At 33.5% G+C, this 26,414-nt stretch overlaps 1 protein-coding gene across 1 annotated transcript; it reads right to left on the bottom strand.

Annotated features, from left to right (window-relative positions):
- Nucleotides 1-1,869: 1,869 nt before the first annotated feature.
- Nucleotides 1,870-13,046, bottom strand: LOC114260180 (uncharacterized). The gene is made up of 3 exons (XM_082892260.1): nucleotides 12,344-13,046; nucleotides 3,830-3,979; nucleotides 1,870-3,711 (listed from the first exon to the last, which is right to left on the bottom strand). Exons 1-3 carry the CDS (start codon nucleotides 12,449-12,451, stop codon nucleotides 3,586-3,588), a joined length of 384 nt encoding a protein of 127 aa, XP_082748386.1. The 5' UTR covers nucleotides 12,452-13,046; the 3' UTR covers nucleotides 1,870-3,585.
- Between the last annotated feature and the right edge of the window lie 13,368 nt (nucleotides 13,047-26,414).

Here is a 26,414-nt window from a genome sequence, read left to right as displayed (position 1 = left end):
TAAAAGGGGTCTCCATTTTTGAAATTCACCTTAAACCCCCTAGAGACATTAGTCCAGAACTAGAAACATTTGCTTTGTGCTCCTCATGTTTTGTCGATCCATTGTTGTTGGAGGCTAATGATGGTTTCCGAACAACAGAAACTCTAGTGCCCGGAAATTTATAGGGCCCATTTGGCATTGTTCTCATTATTTTTGGTTTTTACTTTCTTTTTTTTTTTTTTTTGGGTAATGGAAAATACAAAAACAAAATTATTTGCAATACATTTTCATTGAAGTCAAAATTTTGAGAACTCAAATAAAATAAAATAAACAGTTCCTGAAAATGGGGCGTTTTTCAAGAAAATTCTTACTAAACATGTTTTTAGTATCGTTTTTATTTTTTCAGCTTTTTAGAACATTACCAAATGGGCCCTAAAATTCATTTGTTTGCTTGGAGGAAAAAAAAATCCTAGCCTTTTAAGAGTTCAAAGACTTGCCATTCAGAAATGCCCATGCACACACAAGAAAGGGGAAGGTGAAGGGGGTTTGGAACAAAGAGCAACTAATTATTTAGTGCCCTTAAAAGTTTTAGAGAACATATAACTATAGTGGTTTGTCACGGCCTTGGTAATTTCCAAGCACTCTGTGCGGCACTTAAACAATCTCAAGCCTCACTTGATGATGCTAAGTGAGCCTAACTCACAAACTTAGAAGAAAGACAAGTAAAAAGACAATAAGAGTTTGAAAGAAAGCCTTTCGTATTTCACTTTGAGAATGCTTTAAAATTCTTGGATGGATTAGAGCAAATGAGCTCCTCTCCTATATATATAGGCTCCCTAGGAGCATTCTAGAACTCTCAACAAAACGTCATGTAAAAGCTTCCCATAGAAGCCTTCTTTACAAGTTACAAGAATGTTCTAGAATGCCTTCTAGAACTATCTATACAAATATCTAATTTTATGTACAAGTGTATAGGTTCTTGAATTCCCTAAGTTCTTCTAGAATTCTTCATAGTTTGCTAGGGAGTTCTAGATTCTTCCATTAGCCTCTTTTTCTTTCATGCTCCCCTTTGGATATTTTGGAGAATTCCGTAAGGGCGTTACCGATTGCTAACTTGCTACAGATGCATAGTAAGGGATAACAGACAACAATCAATCAAATGGAACTATGCAAACATTAAAAAAATAGAATCTAAGAATTATTTGGACCAACTTAACAACCTTCATTCTTTGAATGGTAACTTGTTTTCGTCAGATAATCTGTTGGCTTAGCGGGAAGTTCTTCAGAAACCTATTAGTGGGAAGTTCTTTAGAAACCTTTCTCCTCTGCACAAGAAACATAATGAACTTAGTAACAAACGCATAGAATTCATAAAGTTTATTGATTTATTCATTTTTTGTTTCAGGTACAACAGTATTTTCATTGTAAACACCAACTATGATTTTCATGAGTGCTCCTTGAATGTGTACGATAGACCCTTACTTGGAAGCATGAAAAGAAATGTGGGTGTGGGGAGAGGAGGCATGAGCAGAAGAAAGAGTGTCTGCCAACCTAGATTTATAAGTTTAGGAGCAGAAGTATGTATGCTGCATCAGTTTATGGCATAAAAGAAGTGTCCAATATATTCAGCTTTCAATAAAATATCACATCATTTCTGCTAACAGCAACATGCACAGGGTTAACTAGCAATTGATATAGAAGAATCAAATTTGCTATCATCAGGTTCCTTTCACATGTATTGTAGAAAATTTGAAATTTCAAATCTTCCTTATACTGAAATTAATGCCTAGACTTTTCCTCTATGCCATCCTGTTGTGTGTTTTTAAAAACAAATTTAGCCCAAGACTAACATAACCTTAAAGCCTACATTTAAAAGTTTAGCAAGGGACATGGCACAAATAAAATGAATCCATCATAAAGCGTAATTATCAAAATGTTACAATTTGTGAATTGAATCTTACAATTCAAATAGTTTGAACACCATTTTCGATATGAATCACTTGTTGAATCTCATATCATAGAGATGACACGTGAAACTATGTGACATAAAATAATTTCATGATTAGTATAGATCATAAAACCAAATTATTAGTAAAGGATCATACTTTTGAATTATTGTTTGATGTTTCAGCGTTGTCAGTTGAAATCTGAGATAAATCTTCATCATCACCAAGAATATCATCATCGATCCAGTGAACGACCTCTCTTGGTGCCTGAGAAAGAATTTTGACACCAAGTCAATCTCACGAATACAAACTACCAGAAAACAGGGGTAGCAATATGGCAAAGTAGCAGTAGTTTGGCAATGATATACTCACCCCAAATAACGATTTTATGAGTGCTCCATCCTCTTCTTCCAACTTCTTTTCCTGTTGACAAAAAAAAATCCCAGGACTTAGTAAGAACTGATGGTGATAAAATAGTATCCAAATTCACATGTTTTGAGTTCCTATGCTGCCTTGACAAATTCACATTGCAGCTATGATGTGGTCAAATAGCTATACCTCTGGATGATTTGTTATGACATCAATTGGTCCAACAGTTTAAGTATAGAAATACTGAAGCTCAAATTCCAGCAAAATTATAGTTTGCTTTTGAATTCGAGCCCCATCAAATTCTCGTCAGATCAATACAGCCAATGCCTAGCCTTAACACTGAACAGATTTTAGGTAGGCATGCCAAACCAGCCATTTAACTAACTTATCTCAAAAGAAGAAAAAGAGACATTCAAAGACTTTAATATATATATATATATATATCTAGAACTTATTACTTGTGTTAATTTTCAGTTCAATGAGTTAAGGAGGCAACCTGAATCAAAACCTATTATGTACAAAAGTGAGTAGAAGATTACTTGAATGTAGCCCATCTAAAAAAAAGGTCAAACTACATGCTTACTTCAGGCAGTTCTACAGGTATAAAATAATATTGCCAGCTAAACATAAATTCAATCCCACATTAGATACTACTGCTTCCATTCACATAAATCTAGTACATCACAAAAGTGACCAAAATGGCAATTGGGCTTCATTGTTCAAGGCCTACACAAAATGCATTTACACCCAAAAGGTTGAAATAATGAACTAGCATAAATGACCTTACCTTTTCCTTAGCTGAGCGCTACAAGATCTCCAACATTGCATCTACACTGATAGTTGCTTGTCTTGACTAAAAAAGTAGAAAGAAGACTTGTTTTAGTATGCTTAAAATATAAATTCAAGTTCACATCTGAGTAAAATGAATAAAACAACAAACTTTCACACACTTGACTAATGATCCCATATGTCAAGCAAATTGACATTTTAACCCAAAATAAGTTTACCAACCTATGAAGTTAATAAGGCCATGAATTCAGTAGCTGAATCATTAAGTTATTCTCAATACATCTAGAATTCCAGCCTCAGCCCTGCCTAACTCTATTGGGTATGAGTTGGGGTTAATTGGGGTTGGGGATTAATAAAACTAATCTGGTCAAGGTCGAAAATAGGGCATCCCCTCCCTGAACCCCCAGATTTTTTATATATTGATTATCAACATACCCCCTTAATATATGTTTATTATGTTCACTATGTATTAGTTATTTGACTAAGCAAGTACCCTCATGGGCTACACTTCATCCAGGGCAGCAAGGATGTCCATCTCTCTTTTTGAATCCAAGGTTCTATTCTCCAGGGATTTCATTGCATCTCCCATTTCTTCAGTTTCCCTTTTTTGTTTTTCCTTATCTGCTTCCTGACAAAGAGAGCAATGTACAAATTATATAAGAAGCCAAAATCAAATCACGATCGCAACAAAATAAGGAGATCTAAAGATGAAATAGAAAGCTGTATATGGCATGCTAACTTAATACCTCATCCTTTGCACACCAAGGTTCGAAATTCCGTGATGCACTCGACTCAACAACATAGTCTGAATTTTGCGGGTCGGTCTTTATTGTTAACTCAACAGAGCACTTAGTGCATTTGAAATAAAACTTGAATATTTGGATCCCCAAGTATGTCTGCAAATAGTTTTAACATTTCAGTCAGTTCACTGAACAATAGTAATACATATCTCATAATCAAAGTCTGAAAAGGATGTATTTTACCGATCACAGAAATAAGGATAAATAGAGTGAAGATAACAATATTATAACCATAACAAGGGTATCCATCTTTCAAACAGCATAATGTTGAAATTTCATCCAATGTCACCTCATGCTTTTACATAGAACATATTCAGTCAGGACATCACGTCATCAGGTTAATCCCTATGTGAAAGTAGAAAAGACAAGGTAGATGGTAAAAATCTGGCATCTAGAACAGTAGTAAATTTGTAGTGACAGTACTGGGGGTACATTGAATCCACATAAAAATATGATTGCTCTACTTAGAAAGTGTCTCTAGATTTATGATCAATAGTTGCCTTCTTACACAATTTGTGATAATCCTCTAACCTCAATTGGAGACATCTACCATTCGTCACTAGTTAGGACATAATAGGTGACCCACAGAAACAGGGGAAGAATAATAACTTCTAATAAAGACGAAACAAAGGGAGATCCTGAATTTTTGTGCAAAAAATTTCAAGTTTTTTTTTTTTTTCCTTCAAGAAGTTATGCAAACATTTTGATCAGTTAGAAATCGTGGTAGTTATGCACAACAACATTCTCTTTGGATAAAAACCTACAAAATAGTTTAAGGCCTAGATAATTAGTCCTTATCTAACATCAAATTAATAAATAAATAAAAAATCTAAGTGACTATAAACTAATTAAAATGGTTTTCCTTATCAGTAATAAGGAGATTGATTTTCGATGTCAAAAACATGTATTTAAAAAATAAAGAAAAATAATCATCATAGTACCAAGAGATACCGTTCCAAAAGGTTAACAATCAACCAAATGTTAAAACAAGTAACTTGTCCCATAGAAACTAATTTTGTAAACATCATAATTTAACTTAAAAATTAGAAAGATCATAAAACACATCATATCCCACTATACATTACATATGAGGAATCTATGACTAGAACGCTTGATATGCACAATCACCAGCATGGAACCAGGCCCTAAAACATGCATGAACTAATAGCTATTTTTTTTTTTTATTATTCACTATGTGCTCATACCACAAGGGTGTAATCTGATCAATGTGTCTAGGTGATTAAACACATACCACCAGTAAAAGCTGATGTACACAAATCTTTTGGTTCTCTACAAGTCCCACGGATAAAGCCCGAGCTATGAATAACATCCAAAAAGTACACTTTCCTTCACAAAAAACTGTTGCCTCAATTACATGCCAACAATATTCGAGTTCTACTAGTATACCCAAAATTTCTAGCAATCAATCATTCTAAAACAAAGACATAAATTTAGAAGGACTAATAGTGAGGGATTAATAGTCCATGAGATTAGCGTAGGATTGGTTATCCAGCTCAGTTAGTGAGACACATAATTCCCTCTTGTCCACATTTATTTTGCAATAGATATGGAAATATATAATCCCAATTATATATATGTTTTGCATTATTAGTTGTAGGATTAAAAATTCTATCAATTTTGTTGAATAAAATGGTCATTGAAATCTAATCCGAATAAAATTTGCAACCAAACAGTGTAATGTGAGTCTTATGAATTAATAATCCCAATCAGGGATGGAACTGTATAGGGACGGGCAGCGGCCAGGGTCCCTCCCAAGTTTTGGAATATTCAAATACTACCCTTATATTTCATGATTATTTATAATATATAATGAGATTATTTATAAAATATATAATGAGATGATACCTATTTTATAAAATCATCCACTAATTTTTTATTTTACCAGTATTTTATAATACATAATGAGATGATTTTTAACTATTTTAAATTATAAAAGGGTAAATTACATTTACCTCCCCTGAGGTTTCTGACAAATACAGGGACCTCCCCTGTGGTTTGAATAATTACAGTAACCTCCCCTACTTTACCTGACAATATCAAGATTCCCCCCTGCTGTCAAAAATCACTAAACGGTGTCACTTTTTCCTTCAGAAATTACTTTATTGCCCTTCCCTTTAAAAATATTAAAAAATATTTTTGGATTGGAGGATAAGTTTAGAGTGTTTGGAACAGTATTTTTAGATTTATTTTTTTAAAATATTAAAAAAAGTTTTAAAAAAAATTATTTTGTATTTTAAATATATAATTTTTATTTAAATATTTTATTTTATTTTGTAAATATTTTAATTTTTTAATTTTAATATTTTAAACTCAAAACACAATTTCACACTCAAATCGTAACCAAACACATAACTCAAAACTCAATTCAAAAATTATTTTCAAACCTCATAACCAAACACATAACTCAACACTCCATACTACTTTCAAAACTCTACATTCAAATCGTAACCAAACGTATAGCGATCCCGGGTTTACCCTTGTTATACCGTGATCCGGACATGTGTCCGTGGATGTTAGTAGTTGTTTATTATCTTGTTTACATCCTTTTTACTTCGTATTTGAGTTATAGGATGTGTTGGGCGGATTTGTTTCAGGTTGGTTGAGTTTAGAAACCAAAACTAGTTGCCCAGATTTTTGGCCTGTCCGCTCGAGCGGAGGTTTTGGCGCTCGAGCGGGGAATACACCCATCCAGTATTTGTTGTGCAGTGTTGTACGCTCGAGCGTAGGGTTGGGAGCTCGAGCGGAGGTCTGGCTCTGCAAAAGTGCTGAGCGAGTGCATTCTGCGCTCGAGCGGGAGGTTGGCCGCTCGAGCGGATGTCTGTGAGTAGCCGCTCGAGCGGGGTGTTCTACGCTCGAGCGGGAGACTGGGTTTAAGTCCCGAAATTGTGACTTTCCAAATCACTTTTTACTTTCTCTTCTCTCTCTTACTTTTCCAAAATCACCATTGTTGAGCCTCTCACTCTAGACTCTACCTTCTCTCTAGGTTTTGATCTAGTAGGAGTGATTTGCTCACCTTTGGCCTTTACAAAAAAGTTGTTGATCGTCGAGGGCTTCATTTTAATCTGAAAATCTCGGGTTTTGGAGCACGTTGGGTTTTGTTGTCTTCTCCTTTGGGACTCCGAATTTGAGGTAGGGATAACCTACTCCTCTCTATGGGTTTTGTCTTTAAATTTTTGGTATTTTGAGATGTTGGGCTTGGTTTGGTAATTTTGTAAAAGTTTGGGGCTTTTGTGTAATTTTACAAAAGTCGGGGTTTTATTCATAATAAACCTAGATGCATGTTTGGCATAGAAAAATGGAATGATTGTTGAATCATTGATGAAAATGGAACCTAAGGGTTGAAATGTTAATTATGGGAATTGACCTAACTACATTGTTTAATTAATTGGGATAATTAATTGAGAAGAATGAGGAATGAAATGTTGATTGAATATCCATTGTGCGTTTATTTTCTGTTTAGAAATAACTGCTTTGGGCTATCGGTGGAGGATAGTCGTGATTGTTGTAGACAATGCTTGATGATTAGGTAAACTGAAACTAATCAATGAAATGTGTCATGGAACTTGACGGTTAATTGAATACATTAATTGTATGTATTGTGTGATTGTATATAGAACCAATGTGTTTATATACGTTGTGTGTAGAGGAGGAGATAGGGGATGTACTCCGCGGTTTAGGGGAAGATAGGGGATGTACCTCTAAACCGGATAGGTATTGGGAGGAGATAGGGGATGAACTCCGTAGACAGAGCTCATATGCTTGTCTAGAGAAGTGAAGATAGAGCTCATATGCTTATCTTTGTGAAGTGTGGATACAGCTTGTATGCTTATCTGTGGATATTGTTGATATACATATCTGTTGTAGAATGTGGATACAGCTTGTATGCTTATCTGTGGATATTGTTGATATACATATCTGTTGAGAATGTGGATATAGCTTTTATGCTTATCTGAATGTGAGATATAGTTTTTATACATATCTGTGGAAATGATGATAGAGCTAGCATGCTTATCTGTTGAAAAAGGGAAAATGAAAAGTAAATGGGACTTGTAAGTCGTTGACATAAATATGTAATTTATGTGATTGTACCAGTGTTGACCAACTATCAATTGCTAATGTTTTAGTCATTGTCCATGGTTGGTTTAGTGTGTTTCTACTGGGCTGTGGCTCACCCTATATGGGAACATCATTTTCAGGTACAGGAAGCATGCCACCTCCAAGGACATAGCTGGGAGGCTAGAGGCGGACATGTTTTGTCGTTTTACTTTTGATGTATTACATGTAACTTCAAGCCAAGGGCTTAATGTGTATCGAGTTAGTACTCTTTGTTGTAACCAAGTGTTAACTTGGAAAGCTGTAAGCCCGTAGGGCATTTTGTTATGATGTTAACATGTAATACTTGTGTAATGAAACGCTAATGAATAATAGAAGGTGGATTTGTTTATATGTCAACGCATGTCTTATTTGATGGGTTTAATGTTATTATTTTGAGGGCGTTATAAAACGCATAACAAAAAAATAAAATACTTAAAAATATATTTATAAAATAAAATAAAATATTTAAAATAAAAACTATATATTTAAAATAAAAATAAAAATTTTAAAATTTTTTAATATTTAAAAAATATATTTAAAATATTAAAAAAAATACAACACATAGATGTATGAAATATAATGCACATTAAAACAAATAAATAAATATTTAAAATATAAATATGTATCCTAAAAAAATAAATTCAAAAAATTTCAAAATTTATAACCAAACAAATTTTTATTTTTTCAAAACTCATAACTCAAAATACGACTCCACACTCAAATCATGATTCTAAAAATAATTTTAAAAAATAAAATAAACTTCTTTTGAAATTTTTTTTCTTTTAAAATAGAGTTTTTGAAAAAGTTTGGTTTTGAGTTTTGAAAAGAGTTTTGAGTTTTGAAAAAAGTTTTGAATTGAGTTTTAAGTTTGTGTTTGGTTATGAGTTTTGAAAATAATTTTTTAATTGAGTTTTGAGTAATAAAAACATGTTCCGATTTTTTTTTTTTTTAGAAACATGTTTGGTTCTCTTTTAGAATCACAATTCCAATTAGAAATTTTCAAAAATCTTTTCAAAACTCATAGAATCACAATTCAAATAGAAATAATTTCTTGAATTTACTTTTTTAGGGTAAATATTTTATATTTTAAATATTTATTTATTTATTTTAATGTGCATTATATTTCATACATCTATGTGTTGCATTTTTTTTGATATTTTAAATATATTTTTTAAATATTAAAAAAATTTAAAATTTTTATTTTTATTTTAAATATATAGTTTATTTTAAAGATTTTATTTTATTTTATAAATATATTTTTAAATATTTTATTTTTTTGTTATGCGTTTGATTACGATTTGAATGTAGAGTTTTAAAAATAATGTGGAGTGTCGAGTTATGTGTTTGGTTATGAGGTTTGAAAATAATTTTTGAATTGAGTTTTGAGTTATGTGAAATTGTGTGTGAAATTGAGTTTTGAGTTATGAGTTTTGGTTACGATTTGAGTGTGAAATTGTGTTTTGAGTTTAATATAGCGATCTCGGGTTTACCCTTGTTGAACAGTGATCCGGACATGTGTCCGTGGATGTTGGTAGTTGTTTATTATCTTGTTTGCATCCTTTTTCGTCGTATTTGAGTTATAGGATGTGTTGGGCAGGTTTGTTACAGGTTGGTTGTGTTTGGGAGCCTAGTGTTGCTGCCCAGATTTTTGGACCTTCGCTCGAGCGAGGAGTTGGTAGCTCGAGCGAGAGTTGAGTTGTGTCTGGTGGGTCGAGCCAGAGTGGCTTCGCTCGAGCGAGCGATGGCGTCTGGTTCTGGACCTGAGAGTTGCGTTTCTTGGCTCGAGCGAGCTTTTCTTGGCTCGAGCGGTCTGGTTTGTTCTTCGCTCGAGCGAGAGGTCTGTCGCTCGAGCGTGCTTCTGGTTACAGACCTAAAGGTTTGAGTTGTTGGCTCGAGCGAGCATTCCTTCGCTCGAGCGCACTTCTGAGTTTTTGGCTCGAGCGGGAGTTCCTTGGCTCGAGCGGGAGTTTTCTGTGTCTGGTCGCTCGAGCGACCAAGTCTTCGCTCGAGCGACCAAGTCTTCGCTCGAGCGAGTGTGTTTTATATCAGCGGACAGTAGCGTTTTGAAACATCACTTTTTCACTTTCATTTTTGATTAAACCCTAGATCCGAGACTCTCTCTCTCTAAACTTACACTCTCTCTAAGATTTGATCTCCCTAGAGTGTGAATCTAGCCTAGGGCCTTTGTTAAAAAGATAGAGGGCGTTGAGAGCTTTGTTTTAATCTGAAAAGGTTGGGATTTGGAACACGTTGATCTTCGAGTCTTCATCTCCGTTTTGGCTCAAACTTCGAGGTAGGGATATCCTACTCCTCTCTATGGATTTTGTCTTTAAATTTTAGTATTTTGAGATGTTGGGGTTGGTTTGGTAATTTGGTAAAAGTTTGGGACTTTTGTGCAATTTTACAAAAGTTGGGGTTTTATTCATAATAAACCTAGATGCATGTTTGTCATAGAGAAATGGAATAAATGTTGAATCATTGATGAAAATGGGACCTAAGGGTTGAAATGTTAATTATGGGAATTGACCTAATTACATTGTTTACTTAATTGGGATAATTAATTGTGAGAAATGAGGAAATGTAATGTTGATTGAATATCCATTGTGCATTTATTTTCTGTTTAGAAATAACTGCTTTGGGCTATCGGTGGAGGATAGTCGTGATTGTTGTAGACAATGCATGATGATTAGGCAAACGGAAACTAATCAATGGAATGTGTCATGGAATTTGACGGTTGATAGAATACATTAACTGTATGTATTGTGTGATTGTATATAGAACCAATGTGTTTGTATACGTTATGTGTAGAGGAGGAGATGGGGGATGTACTCTGCGGTTTAGGGGAAGATGGGGGATGTACCTCTAAACTGGATAGTGTTGGGAGAAGATAGGGGATGGACTCCGTAGATACAGCTCATATGCTTGTCTAGAGAAGTGAAGATAGAGCTCATATGCTTATCTTTGTGAAGTGTGGATATAGCTTATATGCTTATCTGTGGATATTGTTGATATACATATCTGTTGTAGAATGTGGATATAGCTCATTTGCTTATCTGAGAATGTGGATATTGTTGTTGTACATATCTGTTGAGAATGTGGGTAGTGCTTATATGCCTATCTGTTGAAAAAGGGAAAATGAAAAGTAATTTGGACTCATAAGTCGTATGACATAAATTTGTGATTTATGTGATTGTATCAGTGTTGGCCATCTATCAATTGCTAATCTTTTAGTCATTGTTCATAGTTGGTTTAGTATATTTCTACTGGGCTGTGGCTCACCCTATATGGGAATATCATTTTCAGGTACAGAAAGCATGCCACCTCCAAGGACATAGCTTGGGAGGCTAGAGGCGGACATACTTTTGTCGTTTTACTTTTTGATGTATTACATGTAAATTCAAGCCAAGGGCTTAATGTGTATGAGTTAGTACTCTTTTGTTGTAACCAAGTGTTAACTTGGAAAGCTGTAAGCCCGTAGGGCATTTGCTTTTGTTGTTAACATGTAATACTTATGTAATGAAACTCTGATAAATGAAAGAATGTGGAACTTTTGAATATCAATGCATGTCTTATTTAATGGGTTTAATGTTATTATTTCGAGGGCGTTACATTAAAATATTAAAATTAAATATTAAAATATTTACAAAATAAAATAAAATATTTAAATAAAAATTATATATTTAAAATAAAAAATAATTTTTTTAAAAATGTTTTTTAATATTTTAAAAAAATAAATCCAAAAATACTGTTCCAAACACTCCAAACCTATCCTCCAATCCAAAAACATTTTTTAATATTTTCAAGGGATGGGCAATAAGGTAATTTTCTAAGGAAAAAGTAACACCGTTTAGTGATTTTTGACAACAGGGGGGAATTTTGATATTGTCAGGTAAAGCAGGGGAGGTTACTGTAATTATTCAAACCACAGGGGAGGTCCCTGTATTTGTCAGAAACCTCAGGGGAGGTAAATGTAATTTACCCATTATAAAATGACTGTTTAGATTTATTTAATTTCATCCTTGTGAAATTATGTTTTCACAATGTTTGTATAAAAAATTATTTTTAATTAGTCATGTACCAAAACTAAGTCAAATCTTTTTATACACACACATTCCCCCCTCCTCCAAAACAACATTTCCGGTTCCGCCCCTGATCCCAATCCTAGGCAATAGTCTGCCCAACCAAACAGATAGATAACGATACAAATACACAATATGTAGAGTCTCCAATTTAGAGAATTATAAAAAATAAAAAATTCTCAGATAGTGTAATCAAGAACTATGAAAGAGATTAACAATTAACAATTACGAATAAATAAACACACACACACATATATATGTATACCTCGCAGACGACTTCTTCCTTGCGGGAGTTAAACTTGGTACCTTTGTAGATGTAATTGCTGCAGGTGCCGCAGCGAATGCTCATGGGAAGCATCATCCGCACCTTCATCTGCTGGTTCTTCGGCTGCCTCCGCCTCAGAATCTTTGCTGGATCGAATTCCAACGGGTAGTACTTGTTCAACACCTTCCTTTCTCCTATCTCTCCTTACCAAAACTACTAACAACAAAAAAAAGTTGATAAATCAATAAATTTGCTTCAAATTCAACTGTCACACACAATGTTAAGTTATTGTTACTTGAAAATTGAGAGTTTATCTTTATTAATTCTTTATTTCTTCATTAAGAATGATTGATAAAAAAATATCTAAAAAATAGAAAAGGTAAACGATCAACTCAGAGACGAAGAATCTCAAAAGAAACCATTGACGAAGATTCCCAGAGGCTGATTACTCGTAAACAATCAACTCAATATACAGAGAGAGGTATCTGAATAATCTATCTAGAGAGAGAGAGAGAGAGAGAGAGAGAGAGATACCTCAGTGTAGATCGATTGCCGTTCAGTATAGATCGATCGCTGTTTAGTGTAGATCGTCGGTCGAAGGTTCAGTGTAGACCGTCGGACGATGGGTAGGGGGGGGAGAGAGAGAGAGAGAGAGAGAGTGTGTATGTGTCTCTGCGTGTGTTGTGTTTTTTTTGTTGAGTCTGCGAAGAAATTAGGGTAAACTGAAAGAAGGGGCTTGAGGTGTAAAAAAAAAATTGAAAAAAAAAATTAAAATTAAAAATAAAAATTAAATTAAAAACAAATAAATAAATAAATAGAGAGAGAGAGAGAGAGAGAGAGAGAGAGAGTCAATGGCGGGTCGGGTTTGTTGGGTATGATGGTGGATCACCCGTCACCTGACCTGAACCCGAGAAAATTGAAAATTTAAGTCTGCACTCGTCCGTCACGTGTCACACATCCATCCATCCATTGCTGGTCGAGTCGGTCGGTTTTGGCAGGTCGGTGGATCCGCTGCACAGCCCTACTAAGGAGATAAAAACTCTGTGGATTCGGGAACAACAATTCCAATACCTGAAATTAGGATTTGGTTTGAGCTTTTGTAAGTTCTACATAGCATAATCCTTGTTGGACTCTAACTCTCCTTTGTAGAAGGGTGGTGCTACATGCACCAATTAGTGTACTAACTAGTGTACCAACACTAGTTATGACATTATTATTAACCCTACTCATTAATTACATTACAAATACCAAAAACCTTTTAAATTATGCCACATCATCAATTGGTACATTCTTTAGTACACTAATTGGTACATATAGCATTATTCTTTGTAGAAACCTCCTTGAAATCACATTCCTAAAAGATAATGCTTATCCTTTAACATCCTCCTTACAAGCTAAGTGAGATATCACAACTCTTTGGATGACTTCCCACCAAGCATCTAAACTACTTTACTTTGTCTGCCACTGACTTAGCCTTGCAACATACAGCATTGTGTAGAGTTTGCACGACGCGCTACCATATTGACATTGCGCGACTCTCTTCCTAACTCGGTCAAAGTTTCCTCTCAATTTTCGTTTGACTATCTTCCCTTTGTATCTCGGTCAAAGCATTGGCCGCCCCTAAGAAGTAGCTAGGTCAAAGAATCTGGGCATTTACTGGTCCTATCAAACATCTTTGACCAACCTGACTTCTGCTCGGCTAAAACCAAGCTTAGCTCGGCCCCATCACACAACCCAAACCATAAAGCCACTTCCAACTAGTTCGATCCAATTAGGCTATACAAATTACTCTTTTAATAACTAAAGAAGAAAATTGGTCATAACTAAAAAAAAAATGGCATAACTGGTGGTGTATATGGCGCATCCTTTTTAAAGGTGTGTAGGTTAGAATTTCCTTTTTCAAAAACAGTCTGTAGATGAGTTTTTCTTTATTTTTAGTAAAAAAAATTTGGGGGATTGACCAATAATAAATCTTATATTTTGGATTTGCAAGTCATATAGTTTTTTTTTTTTTTTTTTTTGAGATCCATTTAATCCTTTTGGATATGTAATTACTTACTTGCCCATCATATTGGAATATTACATTTGAAAAAAGTATACTAAGGAGTTATTTGGTGTGTCACATCATATCCGCCACTAGGGGTGTGCACGGTGCGATTTGGACAGTTTGAGAGTAAAATTATAAAGCAAATGGTGGTTTGGCAAATTAGTAGTTTGGCAAATTGTGGTTTGGGCGGTTTGAAGTGGACTAGAGGATTGAAAAATATTCTTAAGCAATTATCAAGCATTTACATAATATATTATACTAATTTGCATAATATTTTTCATATATAACACAAACTAATTTTACATTATATCTTTTATAGATATAACTACTAATTTGTAACAAATTTCACATCTCAAACCGCTCTCACACTCATTTTTACTTTGATATTTCATTAGAGGTTAAAAAATATATATGTATTAACTATAGTAGAGCGAAGCGGTTTCGAAAGCGGATTATAAATTTTAAAATTCAAACTGTAGTTAACGGATAGAGCGGTGCGGATCGGTGCAGTTTTAGCGGACTGGGCGGTATGTTGCGCAACCCTACCCGCCACATTGGAGTGTCACATTTGAAAAAAGTACACTAAGGAGTTATTTAGTGTGTCACATTACACTATCTTGGAGTGTCACATTTGAGAAAAGTGTACTAAAATTTTTTTTAGTGTGTCACATCATACTTGTCACATTAGAGTGTCACATCATATTTGTTACATTAATGAAAGGGTATAGTCATCCATCAAAAAACTACCATAACAAAAAACAGGATCACACAAAAAAAAAAAAAACTCTCTACTAATAGGACTTAACAGATTAATAGAAAAAACTTGAAACTAATTGGAGTATTTGTTTGTGAGATGAGATTCATTGGTAAATATTTTAATCAATTTTTTATATTTTTTAGATGTACTTAATCAAGATGAATTTTAAAAATAAAATAAATGGATTAAAATATTAAAAAAATAATAAAAAATGATGAAAATTTCAACACAAATCTGTGGTCATTTTTGTTCTAATTTTTATTATTTTTAATAAAAAAATTCATATTTTAGTTATACTTTTTTACTTTATAGATGTTTCTAGTTTTGATGTATGTATAAAATATAAAAATTGATTAAAATATATCCAAAAAAATTAATAAAAATAAATGAAAATCCGTTTAAAATTAATTTCTGAAAATTATAAACCATTCAAAATCAAAGGAATAACTTGTTATGATATGTGATGAACTGATGGATCAAAAACTTTATCCATATATTTTCAAAATCATTCTGCTTTTAAATTTAAGTTCATCTAAAATGATTGAGTAATGTTATATACATAAAAAATTGGATAATTGGGTGAAAAATCCAATTATGTATTTTCTATGCTCGAAAGTCCCCTCGTTATTTTAGCATGTCTACAAGGACAAGCGTTTGTGAAATGACAAAAATACCATGTATAACATGGTTCTCAAATCAAAACCCTGACCAAACTATTTTCTCTCTCATTTCTCCCTCTCTCTCCGCAGATCTCACACACACACGTACAATCTCTCTCTCTCTCTCCTCCTATGACGACGCGCTCTCTCTCTCTAACTCTCACTCATCGTCATCGTCACTTCCACTACCAACCACCACCACAGCTACTAAACATGGCCACCACCACATAAATACTTGCAATCCATGAAATCAATAGAGAATGTATTTGATTGAGATCTATGATTCAACATATTAGGGAAAAGTGTGGACTGTCTGCAATCAAAGAAATCTTGACAATATTATTTGAAGATATAATGTTTCATGCATTACACAGGTCAAAGGAGGCTATATAAATATAAAAAATAAAAAATAAAATCGAACTAAGCATATTTCTCCAAAATTCTTTTATACCCACAGGCTTCAGTAGAGCGGAGATGTTTATGTTCAGCAATAAGGTCAAGTGAAAATCTGGAAAATTTATTCACAAAGACACTACCACTGACAGCATTCATGATGATAGTACATCTCATTGGAATACGTTGACTCAAATATCAATTATCCAACATTGAGAGGAAGTCATTAGATTAAATATTCCCGACAATATTATTTGAAGATATAATGTTTCATGCATTACACAGATCAAAGGAGGCTATATAAAAATAAAAATAAAAATCGAACTAAGCATATTTCTCCAAAATTCTTTTATACCGGCAAGCTTCAGCAGAGCGGAGATATTTATGTTCAGCAATAAGGTCAAGTGAAAATCTGGAAAATTTATTCACAAAGGCACTACCACTGACAACGTTCATGATGATGGTACATCTCATTGGAATGCGTCGACTCAAATATCAATTATCCAACATTGAGAGGAAGTCATTAGATTAAAGATTTTTTTCCTTCAACTAAGGGTTTTTTCCATAATGTTTTCCTTAGTAAGGTTTTAACGAGGCAATCAGAAAGTATCCAACATCACCCCATGAAACACAAGAATATTATACTCTTTTTCCTTCACCTAATGTTTTTTGGTTTTTTCCATAATGTTTTCCTTAGTAAAGTTTTAACAAGGCAACCTGAAAGTATCCAACATCACCCCATGAAACACAAGAATATTATACTGTTTTTCCTTCACTTATATATATATATATATATATATATTTCACTGAGTTTTTCCTTAGCAAGATTTTAACAATGCATATTTTTGTGTATGGTCATCTAAGGGGGAGTGTTATGAATGCAAGATTGGTTTGGTGGATGACCACCGCCTTACCGACTTGCCTCACCAATCATGATTTAATGCTAATAGACACTATAGTCTTATATATTTGCAAATCTAGTCCTTGGAACTACTACTATAAATATAAGCTTTTAGTTCTCAGTTGTGATATAGATAGAAATGAAGGGAAGAAAGAGAGATCTAAGAGATTGTAGATAAATGTATGAGTGGGCCGTTTAATAAATAATCTTGGTTGGTCCTAAAGATCAATCCTTAAAGGTTTATAAATAATAAAATATGTGTTTCTAAAGAACTTATTTCTTTATATTTGGTGTTATGTTTTTTCTTTATGCTCTTGAATATCTCTTGTCAACAATTTTTTAGTTTTATAACAATATAGACATAATTTTATTTATTTTTATAAATAAATTGATAATTTTCATGAATAGATTTCACAATAGCTTATGCTGTTAGCAAAAAAGTTTGTAAAAATTATATTTATTTAAATCAGATGATAAAAAGCAAGGACGCAATGCGTCTTTAATCCTTGACAGCATGGTTGTCCTCAAGCAATGGTTGAATATCTTTATACTGTAAAATTAAATCACATAGCAAAATGTTAGGATAATTCAAAATCATATTTCATGGTGATCTAAATTCCTGAGGTTGAAATCAACATATCCATCCTATCTGAGATGGTCCACCAGTGAATAAACTTGGCTGAGGTATTAACGTAACGACTCCCTTAAAAATAAAAATAAAAAAAACCTTAATTACCCTAGCTCGATTAGCAGATAAGATAGATTAATGGTAGAAAAAAAAAAACATTTGAAGACAAGCTCAACTGATATATTACCAACAGGGTAGCGATTTCACCATCAAATTACTTGCAAAATTGACCTAGTCATATCTATTCATTAATTTGACAGGAAATGAGCATCGAGAAGTGAACTTTTTTTTTTCTTGAACTTAATCAAGCAGCGGGCACTCACATTAAAGTTCCCACACTAGATATTAATTACCAAAAAAAACATGCTCGATGTTCTTGTGTTGAAGAATATAAGAGGGGAATTTATTACTAATACAAAACTAGGGTGCTGTTTGGTTCTTTATTATGCAAGCAGGCTCACTTTCTAGTATGAAACAAGCTATGCATATATTGTACTTCCTCAGATAAACAAGTGCTTATATTCTCCATTTGCAAGTAAGCAAAGCTGATTATAATTGTACATGTCTGCAATAAAAGATAGAGAAAAGAAAGTCAAGTAAAACCAAATAAGATTAAAAAACTATTCCATCAGATAAAAGTATAAACTACACAAAAACCAAGGGAAATAGGTCTAAATCAGTAACCTCAAGGTCATGTTTGTTAGGAGGGGTGGAACAGATAGGATTTGGTCAGTCATTCTAAGTCAATTCAAACATGGGATATGATACTCAATCCAAATGGATTACTAGTCTACACTTTAGGGGTGTTTATTTGGAAAGATTGGAGTGGGAGATTAGATTCTATGTCCAATCTACCATGGAGTTTATTGTTTGGTTGAGAATTTGTAAGGCAGATTAGGAGTCCCACCAGACTATGAATCCTATATATATGTTGGACTACTGTGTCCTACGGGGGATGTGGAATAGAAATGGTGAGATTGAAATTAGATTAAATTGTAAAATTATACATTTTCCCTCTAAGTGTTTGATTTCATTATGTATTGTATTTAGTAAAATAAAATAATGGGAGTTTTTTTGATAAATTCTCTTTCTAAGAGTTTTATTCTATCCAACCCATATTATTTTTTTTACTATTCTATTAGGTCCTATTTGAGTTAAGAAGATCAAAACACCCTCAATCTCTCCTACCCCTATTAATGTTAATAATTAATGCTGATTGTCATTATGTTTTGGTAGTTCTCATGCATCAAGATGTTGACTATCATTATATTCATATTAATTTGGAATGAATTTTTGTCATTGGGTTGTCAATTACATGATGTGAATATTCATACTAAAACATACGAATGTGAAAGTTCACATCACTATGTTAGATGAGAGAGAATGTTCACATGTTGTGAATAAAAATGTGTTGTCAATTAAAAATATAATGAACGTTATTTAATGTGTTGTCAATTAAAAATAAGCAGGTTCACATGTTGTGAATGTTCACATCACTACATTAGATGAGAGAGATTTTTTTGGAAAGGTGTTGTGAACGTTCACATCAGATGAAAGAGAATATTCACATTATTTTTAATGTGTTGTCAATTAAAAATATATTCACATTAAATGAGAGATAATGTTCACATTATTTTTAATATGTTGTCAATTAAAAATATATTCACATTATATGTAACGCCCTCAAAAAAATAACATTAAACCCATCAATATAGACATGCATTGATATATAAAAGTTCCATATTCTTCCATTCATCAGAGTTTCATTACAAAAAGTATTACATGTTAACGACAAAAGCAAATGCCCTAAAGGCTTACAGCTTTCCAAGTTAACACTTGGTTACAACAAAAGAGTACTAACTCAATTTACACATTAAGCCCTTGGCTTGAATATACATGTAATACATCAAAAATAAAGCAACAAAAGTCCGCCTGCCTCTAGCCTCCCAAGCTACGTCCTTGGAGGTGGCATGCTACCTGTACCTGAAAATGATATTCCCATATAGAGTGAGCCACAGCCCAGTAGAAATACACTAAGCCAAATATGAACAATGACTAAAAGATTAGCAGTTGATAGATGGTCAACACTGATACTTTCCTTTATCGCACTTTACATTTTCATGACATACTAGTCCATATTACAATTCATTTCCCAATTCCTTTCAATTCTCAAATTACAACCATGGCTCAGAACCTGGCCAAACAACCCATATGAGACAATAACTCATATCAAACACTTCCCATTTCATATTAGATAAGCATACTAGCTATATCACACAACAACAGATAAGCATACAAGCTATATCATCACTTCCACAGATATGCATATGAGCACTATCACACTTCCAATGACAAGCATATGAGCTCTGTCAACACATTAATAGATAAGCATGTGAGCTCTATCTATGGAGTCCATCCCCTATCTCCTCCCAACACATCCGGTTTAGAGGTCCATCCCCTATCTTCCCCTAAACCGTGGAGTACATCCCCTATCTCCTCCAACACAACACAATGCATATAAACAACAATTATACACATCATCACACAATACATAAATTTAATGTATTCTTTCAATCGTCAATCTTAATGACACATTCCAGTGATTAGTTACAGTTTGCCTAATCATCATGCATTGTCTACAACAATCACGACTATCCTCCACCGATAGCCCAAAGCAGTTATTTCTATACAGAAAATAAATGCAACAATGGATATATAATCAACATTTCAACTAGGTGTGTGATAAATAATCCAACTACACCCTTTAACCCCTTTCCTTTTCATTTTCCACATTCTCAATTCAATTCCTCATTCCCAACAATTAATTATACAAATTAATTAATCAATGTAATTAGGGCATTTTCCATAATTAACATTACAACCCTTAGGTTCCATTTTCATTAATGTTTTATCATTAATTTCACCTTTTCCATGCCAAACATGCATCTAGGCTTTATTACAAATAAAACCCCAACCTTTGTAAATTTACACAAAAGCCCCAAACTTTCACTAAATTACCAAACCAACCCCAACATCTCAAAATACTAAAATTTAAAGACAAAGCTCATAGAAAGGAGTAGGATATCCCTACCTCAAATCCGGAGCCCCAAGGGAGAAGATGACAAAACCCAACGTGCTCCAAATCCCAAAATTTTCAGATTAAAATGTAGCCCTCGACGATCAACAACTTTTTTGTAAAGGCCAAAGATGAGCAAATCACTCCTACTAGATCAAAACCTAGAGAGAAGGTAGTATCTAGAGAGAGAGGCTCAACAATGGTGTTTTTGGAAAAGTAGGAGAGAGAAGAGAAAGTGAAAAAGTGATTTGAAAAGTCAAAACTCGGAACTTAAACCCAGTCGCCCCGCTCGAGCGTCGAACACCCCGCTCGAGCGTCACTCACAGACTCCCGCTCGAGCGTCAACCATCCCGCTCGAGCGGCGGATGCACACTCCCAGAACTTTTACAGAACCAGGTCTCCGCTCGAGCTTCCAACTCCCCGCTCGAGCGTCACTCACACAACCCCGCTCGAGCGGCCAATACCACGCTCGAGCGTCCAACACTACACAGGAAATACTGGATGGGTGCAATTCCCGCTCGAGCGCCAAAACCCCCGCTCGAGCGGACAGGTCAAAATCTGGGCAACTAGTTTTGGTTTCTAAACTCAACCAACCTGTACAAACCTGACCAACACATCCTATAACTCAAATACAAAGTAAAAAGGATGTAAACAAGATAATAATCAACTACTATCATCCACGGACACATGTCCGGATCACTGTACAACAGGGGTAAATCCAGGATCGCTATATTATATAATAATATAAAATAATAACATCAATATTATTTAATTTGTGTATGAAATTTCCTATGCTTTGGTCATTTTCCTTCTTTCTCCTTCCCCAACAAATATCAACATTAAAGATCAATATTAAATATAAGGGCATAAGAGTCTAAGAAAATAATGTAAATCAAGAAAAAAGACTTTATGAAATAAAAGTATAAATACATGGGACTAAGTGGGTTAAAAAATTATTTCATAGCCTTCTTGGGTTAGAACACTTTTAAATGGGATTTATCAATAAAAAGCCCTAAAATGAAATATAAAAAACTCAATTAAAAAATAAAATAAATTTATTTAATTTTTATTGATGTTTATTTATTAAATTTTTTTAATAAATTTTCATAGATTTTTTATTTAAATTTTGTTGATATTTTATTTAATTTTTATTCATTTTTTATTTAATTTCATTATTTAATATTTATTATTTTTAAAATAAATTTATTTAAAATTTTATTTTAAAATAACATAAATTTTTTATTGATGTTTTATTTATTTAATTTTTAAAAAATAAAATAAAATATATTTAATCTAGCCAAAAAAATTAAAATATTAAAGACATATTTAGTATTGTTATTACTTAGTAAACAATTGAAAATGATAAAATAGTCAATTAAGTATTTATCCTTCTTCATAATATTCCAATCAAACATTAGATTTAATAGGATAGTCATTTTCAGACATTTAATCTCATGAGAAAACAAATATGGAATACACATTCTTTATAACCAAATAATATAAGAACTATATATCCCAGGATTAACAGTCCCAAGGATTTCAGATTATACATTTGCTAGGATTATTAATCCAATCCCATGAGCATGTCTGCCCAAATAAACATGCCCCAAGTGTCTAGACAAAATAATCCTTTGATTTGAAGTCATACCATATCATATACGACTTTTTCAACGGGTAATTCTATTTGTACACTGAACAAAATCTCAGTACACATCATTTATATCGATCGGATATAAATTTTTAAACAAAAGTCAAATGTTCGGATAGAAATTTATGAACAAAAAGTAGTTATTCGAACAAAAACAGTTGAACAAAATGTATATTTGAACAATTTATTTTTGTTCATAAATGTAAGTCTGAACATTTAACTTTTGTTCGGAAAATTATATTTGAACACCACAAATGGGGTGTGTTGAAATTTCCTGTGGTGTGCGAATAGAATTTCCCTTTTTCATCATGCTTACAGTGGAAAACAAAATAAAACAAAACAAAACAAACAAAAACAAAAAGAACCCACCAGAGTCTTTCAACAGTACAAATGCTTAGGTTCTTCAGTGATGAAAAGTTAATTTCAGGTCACCTAAAAAAAATGAATTCTATGAGCAACATCTTATACATAAACCTAGCTAGACATATTTGAGAAGATTTTAGTAAAACTCAATCTATCATCATTTGACAAAACCAAACATTGTTTTGTGCTGCTTATTAATGCCTTTTAAGCTATATATTTTGGAAGTCAACAACTTTATGTTTATTTCAAGTAAGAAAATAGCTTTTGGAATGGCTATGATGATTACAATGGTATTTCAAAAATCATATGAAAATTATTAACAATTAACAAACTACATAAGGAAATAAAAGGGTTAGAGTTGTTGGAATCCAGTAAGTTTCTTTGAATAAAGATAGCTTGCAAGGAAAAAGAGATGAAGGGAAAATCTAGTTTTGCAAGAAAAATCTGTGAGCCAATGGATCGGGTTTTTCAGGTTTCACACGCAAATTCTTACTTTTAAACTCAATTATTTTAATGATACAATTTCATACTTTACTATAAACTTGACAGTTTTGACCTACCTACCACTATACTTTACCCTACCTAATGAATGCTCTCTCAAACCATTTATATTAAAATCGGATTAGAACAAATACAATCAGGTCAGGCAATTTTGCCGTCCGTTTTATAGACTGCGTCTGTTTCACTCAATAAACAGAATAAATTGTTTCCTCTGCCATATATAAACACTAATTTCATTTTTAAAGAACTTCTTCAGCTGTAAGCAACAAAAGTACTACTAGAAATCAATAAAAACATAGTTCAATAGTAAAAGGAAACATATGCAATATCACTGGCAAAAGGAGTGGACTTGATAGAGAAGAAGTCATACCAAATGTATCACCAAAGTTGGTCCATATTTCAGCATGGATGGATTGGTTACTATCAGCAATACCAATCACCTCAACATATGTAATAAGAGGCAATGGTGGTAAGCCTTTTACAACCAACTGTTTTTTATTTGTAGATTTTCTAACAACACCACCACCATTAGGTCGCACAACCTGAATTACTGCCCGAACCCTTCATCTCATATACATGGGCAACAACTTTGCATTTAAAAAAAACTGTAGGGCTTGATGTATCCATATCCTTCGAAATAGATAAAACAAGAACAATGTTGCAAAGCTCAAGGTAATGGTCAGTCGCAGGTAAAAGAAAAAAAATTTCCTCAGTTCACAATTAGACAATAAAGCATAAAGGATCCAACCAAACCATCTACATAATTTTTTTTGGCCATTATGTTCTGTCATGGGCTATATACTATGTTAAAATAAACTCATATATTTTTTTATAACTGCCACATCCAATGTCAATTTAGATCTTCTCATAAAGCATAAAGGATCTATCCATAAAATAAAATCAAAAGATATAATTTTGTAGTCTGCTGTCATGTGGATTGTGGGGCAAAAAATATATATATAAAAAAAAAAAGGAACATGCAAAGGTTTGGGCTGCACGTCAAGGCACTCTGATCTCAGTTCTAAGAAACACTTAACTCAAATATTTCAACTTCTAATATCTTCTTATCCAACCCACTTTGCTAATTCAGCCCTAGTCAGGAGTAGTCCACTTTTAGGGTTTCATGCAACTCATTTGGGTTGATGGCAATCCATCATCGAGCAAGACAGAACATCAACATTATCACTCTAAAGCAACCATAAGACTAGTGAAGAACTAGATGTTAGTAGCTCCAACACTGCAAGAGTGAGAAAAGTTATGTTGACCCAACATTGAATCAGAGGGTATTTACCTAAATAGCATTGTTGAAATGTGAAAATGCAAATCAGTATTTGTCATATAAGACATCTTTGCCAGACCATACAGGTGTTACTTATGGCACCATAACTGTAAGTGACTATGAAGAAACTTAGCTAGCATGTGCAACATGTAATGACTCGGATTCTAATTCATATCGGATTGGTGTAAAGTGGTGCCCGTCACGTTAAAACTTGTATGGTTGTCGAACTCTTGGTATTAATGAGTTGGTAAGTGAACTTTAAATATTAATATTGAGGACCCTTGGGTGATGTTTAGAACCTTGATTGAAGTCTTAACAAGGTATTTAGGCAAGATTAGATCGAGATCCCCAAATTTGAGTTTTCATTTTTGACCAACCTTCACTCTTTTGCCATTTTCTCTCTCCATACTTTGAATTTGAATGTGAGGCCAAAACCATTGGAAAGCTTGTTTCTGGGGCTTCGATTTGGACACAAGAACAACCTAAAATGGAGTCCGAATGAGAGAGTTATGTCCGTTTGAATTTTGAGTGTCTGTGCTAAAAGCAGTCTCGCTCGAGCGAGTTTTTCTTCGCTTGAGCGAACTGCGCGATTTTCAGAGATTCTATGAGCTTCTTCTCCATGCTCGAGCCAAGTCTCCTTCGCTTGAGTGACCAGGTCGCTAACAGACATTATAAAGTGACCTTTTAGCCCAAAAACCTTAGTTTTTCTTCCTATCTTCTTCTCCCCTCCATATCCAAAAACCTAGCCCTCAAAACGTTGATTTCATCCATTTTTACAAACAATCCACCATGGATCTTACATCAAAGATGAAGAACAAGAGAAGATCAACATTTTCAACTGATTAGATTTTGGATTTTCGAAAGAATTCTTGATCTAGCTTCCTTGCTCCCAATCTTGAGGTATGGGTGTCTTTAACTTGTTATATGTTTGATTTGGGATACATATGCGATGACTTCATTAGATGTGCATGTAGTGAGTATTTATATATATATATATATATTGTGATGATATGGTTGTGTGAATGAATATTTGGATATATGTTGTAAATGTTTCATGATTTATGAGAGAAGTTGTGCTTATTATGGATGATTATCATTGTTTATGATGAGTAATTGCCTCAATTTCATAAAGAAGGGAAAAACCCCAATTTTTCTCAAACCCTAGTTTTTCCAAAAAAAAATTTTATAAAAAGGGGTTTTGCTCAATTGTTTTCAAAAACATGAAATTAAGTGTAATTACTTGGTTTTTAGGTTGAGATTGTAAAACTTTAAGCTTCTCTCTACATATTTCCTTTGAAAGGATGAAGTTTTGGTGTTAAATCTACTATTTTGGACATGTGAAGTTGTGAAATTATTGTGAATGGAAATCATTGTAGGAAAAATGAATTATTTATAAACTCATGCATCATATGCATTATTTATTTCTTTTAGTATCACCTTGGTGCCAAAAGTTGAAAGCAAAAAGGGGGTAGATAGTCTATGAGTCCAGATAGCAAGTCGAGTTGGTTTTGAGTTGTGTATTGTAATTGGTACCCATACGGGGAGTCAAGGTGCCCAATTGCCCTGTCTGCGCATATCACCGAACGAATGTAGGAAAATATTTTTGGGTGTCCACGAGCCCGCCGTTTCTGGAGCCAGCAAATGTGGAAAAACGGATGATTTTGGGTGTCCACTCCTCGCCGTTTATGGAGCCAACAAATGTGGAAGGTCAAAATATTTTTGGGTGCCCATTGCCCCGCCGTTTCTAGAGCCGACAAACGTGGGACTATTTTCAGTATAAAAAACTATATATATGTATCACTGTTTTGATTGTGGCTCC

This window comes from Camellia sinensis, chromosome 10 (genome assembly GCF_055761805.1).
Source record: "Camellia sinensis isolate YWXY chromosome 10, ASM5576180v1, whole genome shotgun sequence".
Classification (NCBI taxonomy): domain Eukaryota; kingdom Viridiplantae; phylum Streptophyta; class Magnoliopsida; order Ericales; family Theaceae; genus Camellia; species Camellia sinensis.
The sequence above is the reverse complement of the archived record's forward strand: the minus strand, read 5'-3'. Positions and strand labels throughout refer to the sequence as shown.